The sequence below is a fragment of the Osmia lignaria genome, chromosome 11 (assembly GCF_051020975.1).
Source record: "Osmia lignaria lignaria isolate PbOS001 chromosome 11, iyOsmLign1, whole genome shotgun sequence".
Lineage (NCBI taxonomy): Eukaryota > Metazoa > Arthropoda > Insecta > Hymenoptera > Megachilidae > Osmia > Osmia lignaria.
The window spans coordinates 8,922,763-8,944,118 of NC_135042.1; the positions used below are offsets into that span (position 1 = coordinate 8,922,763).

At 39.7% G+C, this 21,356-nt stretch overlaps 1 protein-coding gene across 3 annotated transcripts in view; it reads left to right on the forward strand.

Annotated features, from left to right (window-relative positions):
• Cad89D (cadherin 89D) overlaps positions 1–11,742 on the forward strand; it is a 43,054-nt gene extending 31,312 nt beyond the window's left edge. For 2 of the 3 annotated variants that reach the window (XM_034323248.2, XM_034323247.2), the window contains exons 10-23: positions 533–691; positions 965–1,142; positions 1,592–1,856; positions 2,966–3,269; positions 3,572–5,289; positions 6,206–6,418; positions 6,689–6,777; positions 7,189–7,272; positions 7,344–7,412; positions 7,502–7,705; positions 8,055–8,258; positions 9,366–9,551; positions 9,865–10,226; positions 10,419–11,742. In XM_034323248.2, coding sequence (XP_034179139.2) covers positions 533–691; positions 965–1,142; positions 1,592–1,856; positions 2,966–3,269; positions 3,572–5,289; positions 6,206–6,418; positions 6,689–6,777; positions 7,189–7,272; positions 7,344–7,412; positions 7,502–7,705; positions 8,055–8,258; positions 9,366–9,551; positions 9,865–10,226; positions 10,419–10,447 — 4,064 coding nt within the window. In that variant the 3' untranslated portion in view covers positions 10,448–11,742. The remainder of the gene's footprint in view (positions 1–532; positions 692–964; positions 1,143–1,591; positions 1,857–2,965; positions 3,270–3,571; positions 5,290–6,205; positions 6,419–6,688; positions 6,778–7,188; positions 7,273–7,343; positions 7,413–7,501; positions 7,706–8,054; positions 8,259–9,365; positions 9,552–9,864; positions 10,227–10,418) is intronic. The other variant, XM_076690840.1, reaches the window with a different exon arrangement.
• Positions 11,743–21,356: the final 9,614 nt, after the last annotated feature.

The window sequence follows — 21,356 nt, forward strand, 5'->3', positions numbered from 1 at the left end:
TGTCGTATATGTACGTCATGACCAAAGACAATATACAGTGGGAACGACGGTGAGCCATAAATTTTAAGGGATTAAAGTTGGAATAATAAAAAAAAAAGAACAGGTTCCGTCAAGCCTTTGATTATCTTCAAACGTTAAAATCCATTTAATTGATTAAATTCAGTGATAAAATGAATCTTCCTCGGCAAATCCATCTGTCATCGGCACATTATCGTAGTTTCTATTTATTCCCTCGACACGAATCACAAGAATCTAGAAAACATCTGCAGGAACAGTCTCTGTTCGACTGTGGAAATCTACAGACTCGTATCTCGAGGGTATTCCTCGAATGTAGCACAGATATTTTCCATACATCCATCGGCGAGAAAGAAGATCCTAAAATATTTCCCCGCCTAGTGTTTCACCGGATGTTTCTGAAGTAGAAGAAATTTTTATCGCACTCCAAATGATTTTCGTGCTTCATCGTATCTCGAGCATCTACGACAAATCGCGAATGAAAATGAATTTTCACGACGTTCGTTCGGTGTTGCAGGACCGGAGTCGTTGGAACCAGACTTTGTGGGTGCTCCTTACGAATTTTGGGTCGGTGCCAACGTTCCAGTCGGCACGAGCGTCGGGCAAATGCGCTTGAACGACGCTGTAAAGACCAACGATCTGATCTATGATCTCTTACACAGCTACGAAGAAGGAGGTACGTGTTTAGAAGAAATTAACTAATCAACAGGTGCATTTTCCTCACCACTTTCTAGATAAAAAAAGTATTCCAAGTTTCTATTAGGCGATTTCCAAGACCTTTAAGATTTTTTTACTTCGAATAATTATTGAAATAGAAATTTTAATAATTGCAGTAAAGGATGATCGAATATCCATTATAGTTTATAGTGAAAAATTTACCTAATCTCGAAAAGCTTATGTCTAAGCTAATATGGAACACATGCTGCATAAACACGTGATGGAATTTCAGTTCCATTCGCCGTGGAGGAGCGTTCAGGAACGATTACGGTGGTCGACGAGATCGAACGATACGACCGATCGACCTTCGACTTCGAGGCGGTAGTCACCGACGAAAGAGAGTTGATGTTGATCACAAACGTGTCCATCCACGTGGTCGACCCCAACGACGAGCGTGGAATCTTTACGAAGTAAGTGAAACTCCCGTGTTCGCCTTATACTGCATTCTAATGAGTGAAATGCGCTTTTGTTTCTCCTCGTAACGAGGGAATTGAGATCGATGCCGAAGATAGAGCTTCCGAGGTTACGTTCGTTAGCCTTAATCACTTGGAGGACAAATTTTGTCATGGTTCAAATGAGAAAATAATATCAGGAACAATGACGATTAAAATCGCAAAGTATCTCTGATCCAAGATGTCATTTGAATAAATCTAAAGTTTAATTGTCTATTCAAGAAGTAAACTGAGATCGAAAGTTTCGAGTTACTCGGTTCACGGGTTCTCGGTGTTGCTCCGCAACAATCGATACCTACGTTGATTTCGTTTCGGTAACTCGAGCGAACACCGCGAAAGGTCAGAAGTCGACGGCTCTGCGGAATTCTCTGTTTGCTTATCCGAAAGTCGATGGCCGTTGATTGCAGGGGAACGACCACCGCCCCTCTCGTCTTCCACGCGAAGGAAAACGTTCCTGGCACGTATATTGGGCAAGTGCTTCCTCAGAATGCCACCGGACCGACTACTACCACTGGAACCCACTTTTTTATCGTCAATCAACAGGATGTGCCTGATATCTCCATCACAGAAGACGGCTCCCTATACGCGCCTCATGGTCTTGATAGGGAGACCAAGCAGAATTACAGTATCACCGTGATCGCGGAAAGTCCACGAGGGGTTGGAGTTTTCCAAGTAAGTTGGAACTTGGTAACTTGACAATTCATTTATGGCGAGTCAGTTACTGTTGGAGGGATGTGATTGTACAAAGGGATTTTATGGATCTGGTTAACTCTTAGGTTTCAAACTGGTACATAGATTTCAAGAAGATAAAGTTTGTAAAAATGATTTTCTCACTCCATTAGGGGAAAGAAATTGATTTCTTTCTGCTAGATTTATTCCTTCCTGTTTCTTTATTTCGTTTCGACGTGAAACGTATACTATTTCCAAATAAGATATCTGCTAAGTAAGTCTCAACCATCAGTCTGAGGGGTGAGATCGTGCGATGGGGTTCGCGGATCTCGTTAAACAGCACTTAAGGAGATTTTCTTTCGGACTGAAAGTAACGTGAAATTGATAGCGGTCGTTCGTTTCCCGGGAAAAGGATGTAGAAGGGGCAAGAAACTGTTTCAGCTAAAGATCTCGTTGAATCTGTAGATAGAAAAAAGAAACAATTAAAAAAATAATTTTTCATAGTCATTTAAATTGATTTTTTCATAATTCTTTTGTTCTTTTCTTTTCTTTTATTAATCTTGTAAATTTGTCAATTTTAATTTTGTAATCAAAAACAAGGGTAACTTCGATAGAAGCTCGACTATCTTCAAGAAACCTTGACCTGATTCTTCGCATCTTGAACTTCGAAACGTTCTTAAACAATCTAAGTTCCATTCTGTGTCGCGAATGAACGCTGACATCCGTGCAATGGATACACCGATCCCCTTCCGTTTGACAGCAGGTGTTGAAAATATCATCCTTGAACCGCACCATGTTTGCAGATTCAACTTTCGGAATATTCGACCACCGAAGCTAATAGAAGTTCCAAGGATATAGGGATGACGTGCGAAATTTTTAATTTAAAAAATTCGAACGAAGGCCATGTACTTCGTTCAAGGATCTCTTGTTGTAGAAACAAATTTCAACTTTCATTTGTGAAATCATCGAAAGCCCTTTGTTATTACAGACAGATAACATTCGAATACATTTTGTATTTTGTATTAATACGTGCATTAATATTTGTAAATTAATAATTAAATAATTTAAGAAGAACACTGCTGAACGAGCAAATTTTCTCTAAATTATTTTAGGTAACAGTGATCGTTCTGGACGAAAATGATCACCCCCCAGTGTTCACGATGCCCTTGTACGAAGGTACGATCCTCGAGAACAGCCCAGCAGGGACGAAAGTTAACTTATCGAATCCAATAGCGGCTACGGACAAGGACGAGGGCATAAATCAGAACTTCGTGTTCAGTTTGCATGGCGAGGGTAGCGAGCTTTTCAGAATTCATCCGACGACTGGTTTAGTGTACTTCGAAGGAATCGATGACCGTACATTGGATAGAGAAACTAGAGGGGGTTACAATTTCACGATCGTTGCTAAAGATAGCGGTAAGTTTCTCCCTTCTGACTACGGGGAACAGAACTGAAATTAGTTCGAAAAGAATGCAATCGTAAAGTTTCAATGCTTACGGAACATAATGTGGTAAGAAAGTTTTATGAGCGAATGTAACTTCATACTGCCTTCTTTTCCTCTGAAAGTTTACACCCAGAAATATTTCGAAGTTGAGTAAAGTAAGAAAATCAAGTGAAGTTTGAAATATTTTATAGCCTAATGAATTCGTAAATTAATCTGAAAGATTTTATTCATATTTTTCACCTCCTTTTCCTTTCTTTTTCGGACAATTTTCCAGGAAGTCTAACTTCGGAGTCAAGGTTAATGATAACAGTAACCGACGTGAACGACAATCCTCCGAGTTTCATACGAATGATCGTATTACCGGATCAGGGTGTTCGAGTTTCAAACGAGCCCGATATCGAGCCACCGTTCGAAGGGAACGACGTGCTCGATATGAGCGAGCAAGCCACCGGAAGCAACCCTCCTAGCAGCCGTCGTTCTCCTCTTCTTCTTGTGCCGGAGAACGCGACGATCGGCGCACCGATAATACGACTACTCGCCGAGGACAAGGACGAGGGCGGGAACGCGGCGATAACGTACAGTTTGGGAAACGAGACGACTTCCGGTGACGACGTTAGATTGCGAAGGTTCGACAAGACCAACCGCAGATACTTTCACCTCGATCCAAGGTCAGCAGAGATATCGGTGGCCAGAGGACTTCCGGCTGAAACTAATATTCGTTTGCTTGTGGTGGCTAAAGACTCTGGTGGTCTTGCGGACAATATCACTATCAGGATCCACGTGGTCGATGTGAACGACCATGCGCCCATCTTCGACAAGTCCTGGTACACATTCGACGTACCTGAAGGAACCTATGCTGGATATACTCTTGGTACTGTTCAAGCTGTTGATGCTGATTTTGGAGTAAATGCAAATGTCAGCTACGAGCTGATATTAAATAATGAAAACCTAGAGAATTCGGAGAGTACCTCAAGATCCTTCGAAATTGCTCCTTATCAAGGAACAATTAGAGTTAGCGGTGTTTTGGACAGAGAGACAGCGCCTACTCATAGACTCCTAGTGATGGCTCGTGATAATGGTACACCGCAATTAAGCTCAACGGTGGAAGTTGAAGTGAACGTGTTAGACGTGAACGACAATTCTCCCATGTTCTTCGGTTACGACGAGATGGAGAAAGATGAGAATGGAGATCTGTTACCGGTTTATCACGCTTCAGTGTTCGAAAACAGTCCCGTAGGCGGCCAGGTGATCAAAGTATACGCCAACGATACCGACTTCGCTGGAAACGGGAACGGTTTGATTCTCTTCGACTTGAGTCACCAGGGACATCCCGAAAAACAGTATTTCGCCATCGACAGTAAAGAGGGTACCATCACGACGATTGCCACTCTAGACTATGAAACTCAGAAGAGTCATCGATTGACGGTCACTGCTAGCGATCTCGGGACTCCGGTTAGCTTGACCTCCTCAGCGGTAGTCATCGTTACCGTATTGAACGTCGACGACGACGAAGAGGAGGCTGACAACGAGGTACATAAGACTCCTTCGTTTAAGAGTCGATATTATGAAGTGGAGGTTGAGGAAAACGTTCCTGTGCCCGTTATGGTCGCTCAGTTGGACGTGGCCGATGGCCAGCAAGGAGATCACATCAGGTACAGCATCGTTGCTGATGATAACAATGCTAGAGAGCACTTCTCGGTCGACCCGAAGAACGGCTCGTTGTATTTGATAACGGACGTGGATAGAGAGGTGAACGATCGATACGAGGCCAAGGTCAGAGTTGACAGGGTGAAGATTGGTCGCGGGATGCCCGTGATGATTTACCCGGTTGTCGGTGAAAGGCTGAATGGTCTGTCGCCTAACGAGGCCAGGGTCGTTGTCAGGGTGAAGGATGTGAACGACAATGCGCCTAGATTCAAGTCAAAGGGCCGACCCATCTTAGCTGCGGTACCCACTACTGCCCATTATGGGTATGAGGTCGTCAAGGTGGAGGTACGTATACTTGCGTGATATTCGCGCGCGCGCCAACCCTCGAAGAAAGCCGAGTTTTAATTCATTTCGCTTCTCGTGTCGCCTCTTACATTTTTTCGTCCCTTTCATCAGCGCCATCGAAGCCGTAGTTTTCTTGTCTTTCTTTTTCTTACTCTGTGTCTGTGTGTGGGTATGTGTGTTTTTTCTTTATCCCCTTCGTTTCGCCTCTTTACCCCTTCTATACCAATGTGTGCTTTCCGCTTCGGTGCAAAGGCAATTCTCGTGCGTTTTAGAAACACATGCAGGTATTTTGGGCAGGCTGTTTGTGATTATGTTAAGGTGCTAATGGAGTGGATGCAAACAGCTAATTGTTTATTATTCTTTTTATTAGAAACATTCGTTTTTATATTTGAAGGGTTCTAAATGCACTTTTATTTTAAATTTATAGAGAAGGGGGTAGTAACGTACATGTAAATATTCTTTTTCTTTTTATTAATACTTGAAAAGCAAAGGTACAAGATCCATATCGTACAAGATTTAAAAGTGAATGGTGCAATATTGAGTAGGTTGTACAGGTCCTAACTACTTCAAGTATATTTGCATTGCACTCTTTGAACAAATCTGAAATTCAAATCATTGCATTTAACAAAGATTATCATGGCAAGTCGTGACCAGCTTGATATTTCTTTCATCGTTTCAATCAATCTCGTTCAAGGTAGTGCTACACTTCAGAATATCAAAGGGTGACCTTGAGATACAATGAATTTCTTATCACAACACGGTATCAAAAATGAAGTGAAAATTCGGTCTCTATGCTAATAGGGTGTAACAAAAGAAAATGTCCATTCCCTTAATGGTCTATTTCGCGCACCCTAGCTACGAATCATTTCGAATTCCATTCCGAAGGCGACGAGTAAAGCAATTAATCACACGACAGGCGGAAGACCCGGACGAGGGTGCAAACGCCGAGATTCGTTACCAAATTCTTGGCCGGGAAGACGCGCCGCGATTCGCCATTGACCCACTGAGCGGTCAAGTACGATCCGTGGCGAGTTTTGGCCGTGATGCTGGACGCGTTTTCGGCTTCGATGTGAAGGCCACCGACAGACGGGGCGCCGAGGATGGTCGTAGCAGCATCGCCAACGTCTTCGTAAGTCTCATTACTTTGAAAACTTTTGCATTTTCTTCTCTTCTGCCGGTTTTAGCACCTCATCGACGAGAAATGCTGTCATAGAACATGTGTCAAGTTTTATAAAAATGAAATTTTTGAAACATCCATCTGGCACAATTTCATTCTTACTCATCCTTTATATATTTTATTCATTTTTTATTAACTATCAAAGGGTTTTGATTATTTTTAACAATTCATTCTAGAAACAAATATTTCTGTTCCTCTTTTATCTGAGTTGTTTATCTAAAGGTGTACGTGCTGGACGACCAAAAGCAAGTGGTGATGGTGGTTGGTCGAAGACCCATGGACATAGAGCCTCAACTGGAGAACATCACTGCGTTAGTATAATGAAGCTTGTTGAATAGTCTGTTCGAAAGCTAGATACCTTTACGAGCTAGTTTCCACCGTGATATTTGTGTTTCTGATAGAAAGGTGTTTTATGAAGAGCATATTCTGCTTGTTAAGGTTTAATTAATGGGCTGAAAGGCTCATTGTACGGAGAGGGTGGTATGTTTGATTGTGATTGGTGAAGTAGGTCAAGCGCGTGGAATCATTTCGATTTATTTCAATTTTGGAGGAAAGACTGGTGGAACGTGTAGAGTATTTGAAACGAGAAGGCCTTGCATGGATGGATTAAAAATGAGATTTTAGAGATATCTGTAGCGAAGAAGAAATTTTGTTAACTCTCATATTAATTTATTGATATGTTTCAATATGCTATCAAATAATTATTAATTAATTTGATATAGGGTGCTGCAAAATGTGACGGGTCTGGATGTTCGAGTGAGAAAACTGGAGCCACACATTGAAAAGAATCTGATCGACACCACATCGTGAGTAAATAAATCATAAACCTGTTTAAAAGAAAAACATTTTGTATGAAATAAACAATTTACGTTTTCAGTACTGATGTTTATTTGTATGCAATTGATCCTCATTTAAATGTCATGATAGACATGGACACTTTGCATAAGTAAGTTATTAAATTAATCAGTTTTAAAGCTTTGATTTTATTCAACTTCAACGATAATTATATATTGGATGTAAAAATATATTTTTTAGCGTATTTAACACAAAGAAGATGGAAATCAAACGTGAGTTGGACGAGTACGATGTCTTAGACATCGCCGGAAGTTCTCCACGTCGGGGTAATCAACGTTACCTGTTGTCAACCCTTGAAGTGGGTGTGGTGGTGCTCGGGTGTGTCGTGTTTGTGGGCGCCCTTGTCACTGCCCTCTGTGTCACTTGCGTTCGCCGAAATAAACGGTACGAGACATAGACTTTAACTTCATAATACCACTTTCTAAACAATGTTAATATTAACGTTAACATTTGCCTACAGTCATTTCCTTCATAATTTTATCTTACCAAAATATCATCACAGCATCAATATTCTATGCTATTCATCTTAAATTTCTTCTATTTCGACTTTTTATAATCTTATCCTCAACAAAATATTTCGGGTACTATCTGAATGCATTCAAACTCAGAACACTATAAAATCTCTGGTATGTTAAAAAAAGCCTGCAAAGATAAAATTCTGTTTTTCCTTCGAGCACATTTTCTGACACGAACAATCGATGCTAACCCAAACCGTCGAATTTCACCCTGTTAGTCGCAGACGTCGAGAGAAAGCAATGTTCTCGACCACCAGCCCGATTGGATTCGCTTTGGCAGATCCAGCCGCAACGTTGCAGAAACCGCCTCTGTTCCCGACCTTCGTGGATGGCCTTCATTACGACCCTGAACCATTCTGCACCGACATGCCGAGGCGACAGAGCATCTGCGAACACGGAGCCAACTGTGCTCGGTTCCACGCGTAAGTCCATTAATTGATGTGCAGCTGTTTTGTTAGGGTCTCACGGGCGTGCGATGCTTCATTGTCAAACGTATTAACAATTCGAGTGCGAGGAGGCAGAATCGCGTTTCTGGACGGCCTGTCTAGACCTTGCGATTCTGTGTCAATGCTGCCACCGCAACGGCGCGTATACGTTTCCCGTAGTTCGATTTTAATTTCGAATTTATACCGATCCGTCTTCGTCGCGAGAAAAGGAGGTGTAGATGGGACAGGTGCGAGGCAAGGTTGATTAAAAGCGAACCTGCGTTTTGTCATTTTCTCAACACGACACGCAGAGGTTTCTCACGTTTGCTTTAAATAGAATTTTATAAAATATTTTATGCTAATCTTCGATGTATTAGAAATAATTATTTTCTACTGCTTTTCTCATACAGACTCGGGTCATTTGTTACAGGTGGATAAAATCAGATATTTAATAATTAAAAGTTGTAATTGCAAAATTGACTAGAATTTCAAAATCTCAGTTGGAAGTAAGAGTATAAGCATTAATAGTGAAACAAGTTTGTTGGAATAGCAGTAGCAATATTGATCGCACACGGCAGTAGTAAAAGTAGCTGCAAGTAGTATAACTCGTTTGTGGTCAGACCGGCGGACGAGATTGCTGGCCAGTTCAGTGTTTATCGAATTGCGCCCACAATTTTCACTTCTCTGTATCCACGTGGTAGAATCGTAATGATTTATTTACTTTTTATTGAATTATTGACCAATATTCAGAAGAATCGCTCTTCTCCAATTTATTTCAATTGAGAAAGGACAATGATAGAAAGTGGCCAGTTTTGGAACTGAACGGAAAAGAACAGTTATACCAACTCTTATAATATGAAAAATCTGAAAGGAATTTTTCTTTTTCCTTCAGTTTTAAAATTAGCCATCCTCCAGAGGATTATCCTTTCGGCAAACGCAAACAACGCGCTCGAAGTAGCCGTGGCAGCCGTGGAATTAAATAAAAACCGCGACAAGAGAGGAATGCATTTATTATGAAGGCATTCCACGGCCGGCAAGGTCGTCCGGCAATATACCAAATACTGTATCAGGGAATTCCCATATCTTTCGCGATGTCGATGCTAGAGACGGCGGGGGTGGTTGCAGGATGGGCGGTTGTAGTAAGCACGCCGGGAGGACGACAGGGACCCCGAAAGGCCTCGAGGCATCCGCGACGTCCTTGCATTCCAGCGGTCAGGATTCTGGGATCGTGGCGCGCGCCTCCTGCCACTGCAGTCACTCGTCGAGCCCCTCCAGTGGCGAGAGCAGCAAGTAAGTCGAATTACTTACCGAGCTATTCCTGCTATCTAAATTGAAAGGAGAGTTCGGCCAGATCAATCGAATGGTTATTGGAATCACCGCTGAAACTTTCAGTATTTGGTGAGTGTGTGTGTGTGTGTGTGCTAAGCTTTCTTTTTTTAACCCTTTCATGTAGGCAACTGAATAGGTATCCGGGTAAGTCCTTTGGGATCACTAACAATCAGCGAGCGTCTGCAAATCGTAGTCTTCTCTCTTCCATATGCTCAACAGAAGTACTAGCAATATTTATTCTCCAGGCTACATTCACTTCCTGGTTTCTTTGCAGCGGTTACGAGGACTCTCTAAAGTCCCTGCAGCGTCGTGAAAGAACGAACGACATGTCTCGTGGAAGCCACGATACATCGAGCGTGGTCGGTAGACGAGCTAACCAAGCAACCGCGAGAAGGCGGCAACGATTTAACTCCTTCTCCAACGGGGAATCCGTTTACTCCCACGAGATGACATTGCAACGAGAGCAACGTTGTTGCGTGGGCACCGAGAAGAGGCGGAAAAACGACGGGCTAACGCGCGAGCATCGTCGGGCGCATTCTGAAGCGGAAAACAACATCACCGAGACGGTGATACACGAGCATCCCGGTAGTGAAATCCCGTTGTCGAGCTCCTTGCAAAATACCTCGAGCCTTCACGGTGAGTTTCCTCGACAAATTGCACTTTTTTTATTGATAATAAAGTCATCCCAATTATCTCTCCTCTTCTTCCCTTATTAGATACCTTTTTCTCTAGCTCTAAAACGATAGAAGATGGACAAAAATATTATTAAGGAAAATTCAGTAGTGTTGATTAAAATATCATGTGATTGGTGATATTTTTCATTTACAGGTATCAGATCCAGCCATATGCTCTATTAACCCTGATGAGACATTAACGAAGGAGGGGCTTTCAAAAAGGGAGCAGGATGATAGCCCTTCTGGCCATGAGTTTTTTTTTTATTGTTCATAGCATTCTTCGTGAAAGGTTCTGCTGAAGCTTTTTAAAAAGTATTCGCGTTTTGCACAATGTTTCCAGTGCAGCGAAGGATACGATTAATTCCCTTTGATCATTCGTGTTGCAGTACCAGCTTGTAGCTTTCTATTGTTGATACTGTTCCTTTTTAAGAGAGTAAAATGATAACTGAAAAGCAGATCGATGAATTTGAAGTAATATTTTATTATTTTTATAATTATTAAATTTCTTTGTGAAAAACATTTTTCAGGACAGTTTCTATAGAAATTTTAATTACAGCTTCAAATAATCAACGTCTTCTTTAATTGGAAAGCATTATTTCTTACACATCACTGTAACAAATTAATTTTAAAAAAGGGCACGTTTGATCTGTTTTTTAAAATACTCATTTTCGTTGCACACGAGAAATGGGTGGAAAGTTTTCGTACTACTGATAAGGTTTGTATTTATAAGAAGTTACCATAAACGTTGAATCTTGAAAGGGAAACATTCCGATTAGCGAACTACCTAGTTGTTCGCGTAAAAGGTGTGTTATACGCAAAATGTGTCATCTCGTTGCCAAAGTACTCGTCATTAATTCGAAAGTCATTTGTTCATGTAAATATACGAGAAACTATGCCGGTACTTTGTGAACCACTATCATTATATTTTCTATAGCTATTCTTTTTATACGTGATCATCACTATTTATCGTGTAGTAATATAACATGTAAATGTTGCGTGTACAGTGCAATATACATTTTGCGTTGATGAAATGTTATCTTTCTGTAAGTTTCTTTTTCAAAGAACGTCAAACGTGGAATTTTGATTTCTGAAAAATCCTACTCTTACGAGTTCCACTTAAATTATTGTTAAAACAAATTTCATACGATTATTTCTACACTGAAGGAAAATTATCATTTTCTACGTTTGAGGTTTATCCGCAAACAAGCGAATAATTCCTTGTTTGGGTGCACAGGTGCCTTGTGAATACTCGAATCTTCTAACTACCCCTACTGAGCATATCTAAAGCAACTGTAAGAAAATGTAACATATGTGCGTAATGATGTATAATTTATACAGACGGTTCGTGACGGACCGTCGGCAAATAACTGTGTTATGAATCGTTAATAAAGGTAATTAACGTAAGTTATCCAAGTCGAACGATGTTTTCGTTCAAACTTCATCCCGTTTGCACAATTTCCAGGGCAAATTACGCTTTCCTGAACGATGTTGGACTTCAAATAAAATCGATAGTTCGTGAACAAAGAAACGGACTATTTACAACCAACTGTATGACTTCATTGGCAGCAGGTCAAGATAATCAAGTTCCTCCTTTCCGGTTCCCATCCAACTTCTACCTGAATCCATCTATGTTGCTGTTTAGAGTTGGAAAATGAAAGTTATTAAAGGTATATGTTGCTATTTCTCTTCCTTTTTAATCAGATAATAATTAGTGTAATTTCTACACTAAAATGATTCAGCAATGCTTCCCACGGACTCCCAAGTACCCGTAACATTTTTCAAGCTATCTGAACCATAACACTGGCTAAAGCGATTACACGAAGACTCAAGGGCCCGAACAAATGGACCATACGGAATTTCCATCAAACGATCATGAAACATGCTTCTTGTCCTTGCCATGGAAGGTCACCTTCACGATGGCACACCGTAATTCCCGATGGTACCTTTGGCACCTCAGGAATCTCTCCGCACGCTGATCAAATCAGCGTGGGTGTTTTAATTACTGGCAAATGAGTCGTGCGAGGAGATTCCTGGTCCCCGTGACACCGGTAGATCGTTCGATGGTCCTTGAATCTATTGCAAATGAGCCGCGTTCTAGGTCTCCTCCCGAATACCCGGAGACCTTGTGACAATGCCATTGAAACGATCTGAGAGTGTTTTCAAGTTCCTTGAAGAATCGCGATCGGTGAAAATGAATTCGCGACGGGAACGAAGAAAAATCGTCCATCGAACCATCTTCGACCTAGTGACTTGACGTCGGGACATTTGTCTGCGAAAGAGTTAATGGTAAGTTTTGTCGTGTGTTATACAAAGAATTTTTTAAATTAATTAATCATGGCGTGTTACTGGATGCTACGAATAAAATATGTTAATTTTGTATAAATAATAGGTCCAGAGAAAATTCATTGAACACCTTGGACACCGAAGGTTTTAACATATGGTTGGATGTAAAGGTATATTATAAATATTCATATTACACTAAGCTAACAAGTAATTACAGGTTTCTTGAAATTACATATTAAATGTAAGTGGTGTATACCCCTATCGATTTTACTACATCCTCAGCTGTTAATTCTTGATTTAATTTAATTATTTCTGTTCTTAATTACAGCCGATTTCAATTACATGTAATACTCGTTCTAGTTTTCATGTTCTTGATTTTCTTCGATGGTCGTAGAATTATTTATATCGTGTAGTTATATCTCCCTTAAAGTAGCAGGAACACCTAAGTATCCATTTTTTAGAAGTCGATCATGGATTTCATTCAACTTGTCGTTCATTTCAATGGTACTTTTATATTGAGTTACAAAGTCCTTTTGTATCGTGGACTCCTCCTAGGGCTTTAAATCTTAAGAAAATCCTCATTTCTTCGAGTTATACATCAAAATAACTCAAACCTAAATTTTTCTATTTAGAATGTTCTTTCCTATTATTTGCTAAATACGGTTGTAATAATCGATACTATACCTTTCCGATATCTCATAGCAAACACCATAAAATAGAGATCATTGCAAAGCTCGTTAGAATTAATTCACCCCGCAACACTATTAGCACGTACAGGCAAATTTCGATGGTTTGGAAATCGTGATATTTACGACAATTACCATAGCTCTAATGGGGAACAGAACACACGTGTTTTACATGATGTAGCCCATCATCGTCCTACGGTTCCTATGGCGATTGTCCCTGACATCATCCAACAAGGCTCGTTGTGTGGGTGGGAACAATTACAACCGGTCCAACCCATTTACAGATGATTTATTCGGTCTCTTATGGGGGGGGGGGGGCCTTCCGAAGAATTAGCACACGGTGCACAGGACGACCTCGTAACACTACTTTTCCTCCTGAATGACACCATCTTTTCTACCCCTTTTGACCCTTTCGGCCGAGTTACTCCCTTCTTCTCTGTTACGTAGCATCCACAGGGCCGATAGAAAATCACGTTCAATAACGTGACCGAATTTCATCACTTCTCTCGTTTACTGATACGTTTGTTAGTTGTTAGGTATTGGGACTTGAAATAGAATAAGTTATCTCTAAGTAATCCTGAATAAAGGGTTACTTTACTATTTAATTAATGTAAAATATGTTTCATACGAGTTTGATTTATTAGGAGATATTTGATACAATGATTGAATAATTGCACTCTAAATTTTCTTCTAAAAGAACATGATTTGCATGTAGGAGCTTTGAATATTGGATGAACAATGGTTAATTTAAATCCTAATAGTCGATGCAGAAATTTCCATGCTACCATTTCCAACAGACCAGTAAAGTGATACTATTAGGATCGTATGTTCCAGGCACTAAACGATGACCCATTCGAGCACGAATTGCCTATGTAAATTCAACGCGACTAATGAGATACTAACTTTAATTGATTAAAAAATATATTCCCTTTTAACCCGAAATAATCGTTAATACTAGAAAAAAATATGGAAGAGAATAATTTAAATTCTACAAATTATTCAAAGGACAAAGAACGAAGGACATCAACTTAACTTTATAACATCATTAAACATCATCCATCCAAGCAATTCCCCAATCGAACGTTCGTATCATTATACCGATATGCAACAGTTCTAATTAAGTAAAGCGCAAAATGGCGCTAAGGGTGCATAGCCAAGGATGAACTTCTCGCGCCGTTGATCATAGCAGCATTCGATGACAATCGATATCTTGTTACCTCGATATTGGTCCAAGCACATCATTAACGTGCTTGGACAACAAGCTTGCGTCTGGTAGCCGATGTATCGAATGCGTGTTTCGGGCGTGTTATGTGTGCATTCGACGTGGGTAGTATCGACCAACTATCCAAGTTACGCTAGTCTGTCAAAGATCAACACTCGATGATGTCTACTGCTACGTTTCATAGTTCTGAGATTTTAAAAAGCTATAAATGGAAATTGGAAAGAACGACATTTAAGAAATGAATTGTTAATTCTTAAAAAAAGCTTTCAAGCTTCTATCGAGAAGAATAAATGGAATCATGAAAAATTGAAAATTACCTTTCTGGAATTTGATAGAATTGAATTCTTCTTCTAACTAACTTCTCAGATGAATCAGACCAAGTGTAAACAGCTGTCATAAATCAAATAAACGTATGGTAAAATAGTTGGCACCGGTTCAAAGCAGACACACGAAATTTAAGCGGCGCTGAAATACTATAATCGATTCACACAATCCGTTACACTGATAAATTACTCGGACGATAAGATTGTTGAAACTCATCTAAAACCTATGTAATATTCACGCAGAATTTAGGGAAATCTTCAAAATTTGACAGATATTCATATTTTTCATTGTACTCAAGATGGGGAAATTTTATATTTCAAAGATGCGTTACATCATTTTCACTAGAATCAAATAAAATGAGCCAACAAGCTGAGCACAGATTTGAATAAATAATCCGCAGTCAGAGTGGACGGGTCAGTATCTAGTCTTGGCTCGATATTTTCCGGAAATGAGTTTCGGTCGCTCGATCCGGCTGGAACGAATCGAATTACTAGACGGTTAATAGGATCGCGAACCAGGTGTCGACAGGTTTCAAAGCAGGACGATTAACGCGAGACCTTGGCCCCGAAAAAGCGTCCCTCCGGATTCCTGGTCGTCGATATTGCCAAAGGATTGCATTTTTACGGAACACACGGAACAGAAGGAAGCTGATGGAGGAAGGAAAAGTCGAAAGCTTGCCCTTGCTCCCGTCACGGAATAAGTAGCTAATATTTCACCGAAGTATTCGAATAACGGTAGGAAAAAGACGGCATCCAGGAAACCCGGGACGATATCGTCGAACACGTGCCGTTTCGAGGAACCTTGCAACCTTCAATTTGATCTCGAAGACGCTTGAAAATCCTTCCTGGCTTAATATCCCTCTTCCTTGAGGATCGACCCGAACCGACTTTCAAGAGGATGTTGAATTTTTTCTTCAAACCCTTCTATTCTCTTCCATTGATAACTTGGACTATTTCATACAGAATCTATAATACAATCACAATGTATCTGTGAGTCACAAAAATAGTGGTATTATTATCTGAACTGCCACAGTAGAAATGGGTCAGATATATTAAACCACTTGTTTATTAAAAATAAAAAAGTTCGTACCCTGGAATAAGATAAATCAATTTTATACAAGCATAAAATCAACGAACAGAATATATTACTGCAGATGCCAGGGAAAAAGAAAAGTATCGATGGAAACTGGAATCCTATGGAATGGCAGGATTAAACGAAGTTAATTCTCAGGGATGTCAAGGATGCTCGAGGATCTTGGAATATTTTCTTTCCGCGTGACACTTCTCTGCCCGGGACGTAGGAAAGAAGCGACGAAATGAAAAGTGAACGCAATCAAAACGGACTAGCGTAAATCCGGCCAGCAACGCAGAGCACAAACAGAGGCCAAGTTTCGAACGGCCTCCGGCTAAAATCGAAGGCTGCAGTCTCGTCTTCGCGTTAAAGCCAAGCGATTCCGTCTTGTTTCGCGGACGGCAACGTATCGAGACACTGCACGAATGCTTCCACTCGTTTTCGAACTCCGTCGATTTCGGGTTACGCCGATGGAATGGAGAATATTGAATCCTCTTTTCGCTTTTACGAAAGTTGGCAGTATCGCTGGAACCGTTTCTGATTCTGGTAATCGAAAGAAATTGCTTTTCCTTCGTTTGATGGCTGTTATTGCGCCGAGATACGCGAATTTCTTTTCGATACCAAGGTGAAGGATTTGTCTTTAATTATAAAATTTATCGTCTAATAATATTTCTGGAGGGAAATAGAAAATTCGGAATTTTTTAAGACAAATGTTACGAATGCTAAGAAAATTTTTGGAATATTAAATTTTAAATGAAAGATGTAAACAATGAATGAATATCTAGACGGAGATACTAATTTTTCTCACTGTCAAACGAGCTTCCGTCTCTCCTCTCATGAAAGAAATAACACATCTCCGAGCAAGATGCTCCAAAAATATATCACGACGTGACAAATTGTGTTTCAGAGAATCCTGAAGCGTGTCGGTTATTCGTGAAAAGTTAGCTCCTTCAGACAGCCAAGATTTTATACAAAATTATTTAAGTCCACAGATATTCTAACACGGTTCCTGACTTAACGTTGCACTTAAACTCAATATTCAAAAATAAATTCAATATTCGTATATCTTAAATATACGATGATCAAAAGAGAAAGGGAGCAGTAGGTGAAATGGAAAGAGTTCTATAAGAAAATTGTTAACGATTCGTGGTAACGATTAATGTTTTCCTGTGTTGCAAGGTGGTTCGTGTATTATGAACGTTCGTACCTATTCGAAGCGTTTCTCGTTGCCATTTTCATTCGATCGTTGCAAATGGCTGATAGAAAGAGTATGCTCGGATAAAATTGCACGAGTTTGATGTATTGCAACAAGGTCGCGTGTCTCTTGGATAATATAGTCGACGTTTAAAATTTATAATGCACGATTGCATCGGGTTTACCGTCGCGAGATATTGTAAAAGTTGGATAGAATTTCTTTAATAATAATGGTGAGAGAAAGTGGCAGGTGTATAGAAAAGTGGACAGAGAATTATCTGATTAAGTAACTTATTGGGAGTAGGACGAACGTAGAATCAAAATTTAAATTTTTTCTTCTTGTTACATACTTAATTTAATTTTTTGCCCAATTTAATTTTCATAAGATTTCTAAATTTCATCACAAATAATAATTTTAAAATGAGCCACTTATTAGATTCTTGGGAATTTGAGATATCGAACTTTGTACGATTGCATGTAAAGGAACATTGACCTTAAGCTGTGCAAACCACATGGTAATTTCATTTATTCATGAACGAATGCAGGTCGTGATTACACGGTGCGAAATTAAAGGTGTGCAGTAAGCCAGGAACAAACGTGTTCCATACATAGTTTACCACTCGATGTCGGCATACGAGTCGTTCGACCTTTTATACATGCTGCATGATACCATTTTCACGAAACGAAGTATAGATATTAACATAACCGTTCCGTGGATTGAAAAGGAGGAACAATTTTAAGTTAATTATGAAGCTTTCAAAGTAAAAAACTTGGGTAGTTATTAAACTTTTTGCTGTAAAGTGTATAATTATCAGGTCTGTTTACTGGACAAATGAATACCTTGAAACATGGCGATTCTAGTTTGTCTATAGCCGTCAGTGTATACTAAATATAAGAATTGCAGTCTGAAAGAATCATAGACAATGTCTATGGAAAGAATATACTACTCTTTTATCCACACATATAAATAAATTCCAATTACGTATCGAATCGATTCGATAGGCAGTCTCAACTTTAATTATTTATGTCCCAACTACTCTACGGTACTGTTCGTATTCATTAGGTTGTTGTTGCATACCGACTGGTCGATTTCGAAACGTATTCAGTCTGGCACAATTTCATGACATAAAAATATCACAAAGTAGCACTTGCGGTATACCAATTTAAAGCTTAAAGTTTCATGAAGATGTCTACATAAAGGTTTCATCAATACTCCTAATACAGAATGGGTGGTTCTTCGTTGAAATGAACCAACTGTCGGCAAGAATCGACTAATGGAATATACTAAGTTATAAATTGTTCAATTTTTTATTTATATCAACAAACAATCAGGCAATGTTTATTATGTGTCATTTTTAATAAGTTTTAAGCATTAAATTGATATATCATAAGCGCTATTTCGTGATACTTTTATGTCATGAAATCAGGTCGGAAATCCATGATTTGATAAGTGATAGGAAAGAACGAGAAATCATTTCATCGAACGGATGGAATTTCGAAAGCCTCGATCTTCATTTTTCTCACGGTAAAGTTAAGATAATACTAAAACCGAGAGCATATGTTGTTCAATTTTTCATTCACAACGTTCTTCCATAATTCACGGTGTTACGTTGCTCGGAAAGCACATACATCTTTGTGGAAATAAAAAAGAAACATCCATGGCAGCGACGAAACAAGACCCACCGATAGAGTTTCCGGTGAAATATCGATCTCATGACAAAATGTAGATCCTTTGCTTTCAGTGCCAAGTCCACGCAATTTACATATTATTTCATAGTATTTTAGCAAGGACAGATTCCTTTTTAGAGCCTCGATTAGATAAAATCGATATAGTTCTCTACTAATGATTCTAATCAGTTCTTCCGGTGTTCTTAGCTACAGGAATGCGCCGATTAATTGGCCATAGTGAAAGAAGCGGTGCAAACTTTCAGGGAAGAATTTCAATTTTAATTTAACTCCAACGCGCAGACCAGATTACGCGTTTCTTGCAAACGGCCCGATTCTTTCCTTCGAAAATTAATCGCCTTTTAATCGCAAACGATACAAGGTCGTGGGACCATGATCTTCGTCGTGGACGAAGGACACCGTGTCCCACCGAGAATTATTCGCCATTGTATTTGTTTCAACCGGAATTTTTTACCATCTTATACGGGTATTGTGTTGCACGGAGGATTCTAAAGAAGGGATTAAAAGGGACAATTTGTTAGCAGCTTTTCACAAACCACTGTTGGATGTATAAGCCTTTTGTTTGCTTTAAAGCAGTAACTGTACTGATCTTTTCTTTTTAGTTATTTATAGTTTTAAAATTATACTATTTTATTCTCGGATTGAATCCTTAAATATTCAAAGCTGTATATTTGATACATTTTACTGTGTTTGTACTTCTAATTAAGAAAATGATATCTTGAAAATAATACATTTTTGACTTCTGAGAATTAACGAGGCAATCAGTAAAAACGTTCTACAAGTACTTCGTCGAAAGATTAAAAAATGTACTGTATTTCCTTTACCACGCAACTGAAACAATCAGGAAACGCAAAACCCTTTTACGTAAACTGATCCTCAAGTAACGAAATGAGTTAAAAATCCTCCAACACTTTCCACCGTACAGAGAGCATCAGTGAACATTGCAGAAGTAAAACTGTTTCGAAGAAGGCGCGAGAATGAATCTTCTCCATAAATTACCGATTTCCCGGTACCGTGTTACGAGTAACAATTTCCAGGGAGATCGTCCCCGAAGCTAGTGGATCTTGCGAGAACATTGTCCGTCTCATTGACTGAAAAATACCCTTCGTTGCGGCTCGATCGACGGGAAAGTTCAGGTGACTCCCTGGAGTTCGTTTAAGCCGGCCGCAAGAACCCGATAGCCCGTACACGGCCAACACGTCGCCAACGACGACACGCGGAGATTTATGATCCCGATCGAGCTTTTCTTGCGTACGCTGCCGGTTACCTTCGACCATCGCACGATAGAATCACGTGTACAGCGGGGATCAAGTTCAAGATGTACTCGCAAATCTCAGTCAAGTATGAAACAAAAGTATCTTCTGGGGATTCGAATAGGGGATGTTTTATTTTATGTTTATCGCTAAGTATGCCATCGCTTGTCTTCTGTGGATTGTGGACCTTCAGCATTCACGGTAATCTGATTATTTGGCTACATAGACGTCGTTTTCTACGGTTCCAAAGAAATTCCAATAACGATTCCACGTGTCGTCCTCGAGATTTAAAGAAGAAGAACGTGACGCGATCATTCACGGCTTCCGGGTGGCATTAATTATTCGAACGCCGATCGATCGAGGCGTTGGACCGAAGATGATCGTGCCTGTGAATGTTAATTGGCCCAGCGGGTTGAATCGATTGCTTTCCATTTGAATTTCATGGGGTTCGGTGATTCCCTGGTAGGAATCGAAGATTTCTATTACTGTGATTGGAAGAAATTACGCTAGAATCTATTCCAACTTCAGTCTTGATCGAAAGCATTGTCGTTGAACGAGATTGAGTTCTTCTTTCTTCCAACCAGAGTTTCGTGACTTTATTCTATATCGAATTTCTCACTTGAAATGCATACCTTCAGAGTATTACATTCAATTTCCCGGTTATAGATTTCCATTTACCGGGATGGATTTAATATCAATATTCATCTAACAAGCTCGTACGATGCAGCTTCACGGATTTTCGGAAATTTTCTACTCGAGCAAGAAACCGAACGATCCGAAATGCTAGGAGAAAGAAGACAAGATTTGCAAAGACGGGGAGAGAGAGTGAGAAAGATAGAAAGATGGGGTGTGAGAAACTAATCGAGATTTTAATTGAGTTGCCACGATAATCGCATCATCGTCGATAATTCCATACCAGATAGAATATGTCCACAATTTGGTATCTCATATCCGTTAATTAAACTGAAAACTTCCGAACGACAACGTAGTTGCTTTTCGGCGATCAAGGAAAAGATTGGCGACCGTGACGAGCAAATAGGAAAACGGGCGAAAAAGAGCGACGAACAGAGTTATCTACGAGCAGGAAATTGAAAGAGGAATAATTTAGTAAAGAGGAAGATGAGCAGAAAACAGGATACTGGTTACGATGGATAATTTTATTGAAGGTTAAACACAAAGATCTTTTATGAAGATGAACAAATTTAATATTAAATAAATTACAGCTAACAAACACTTGGTATGCCAATTTCATAAATTTCAATGTTCAAAATGAATATTATCATTGTTTTGAATAAGCAGCTGTCTGTAAATTTCGAACAGCTGGTGGCTTGAAAAATATGGATTTTAGTCTGAAAAAAAATTAATTGTTTCAT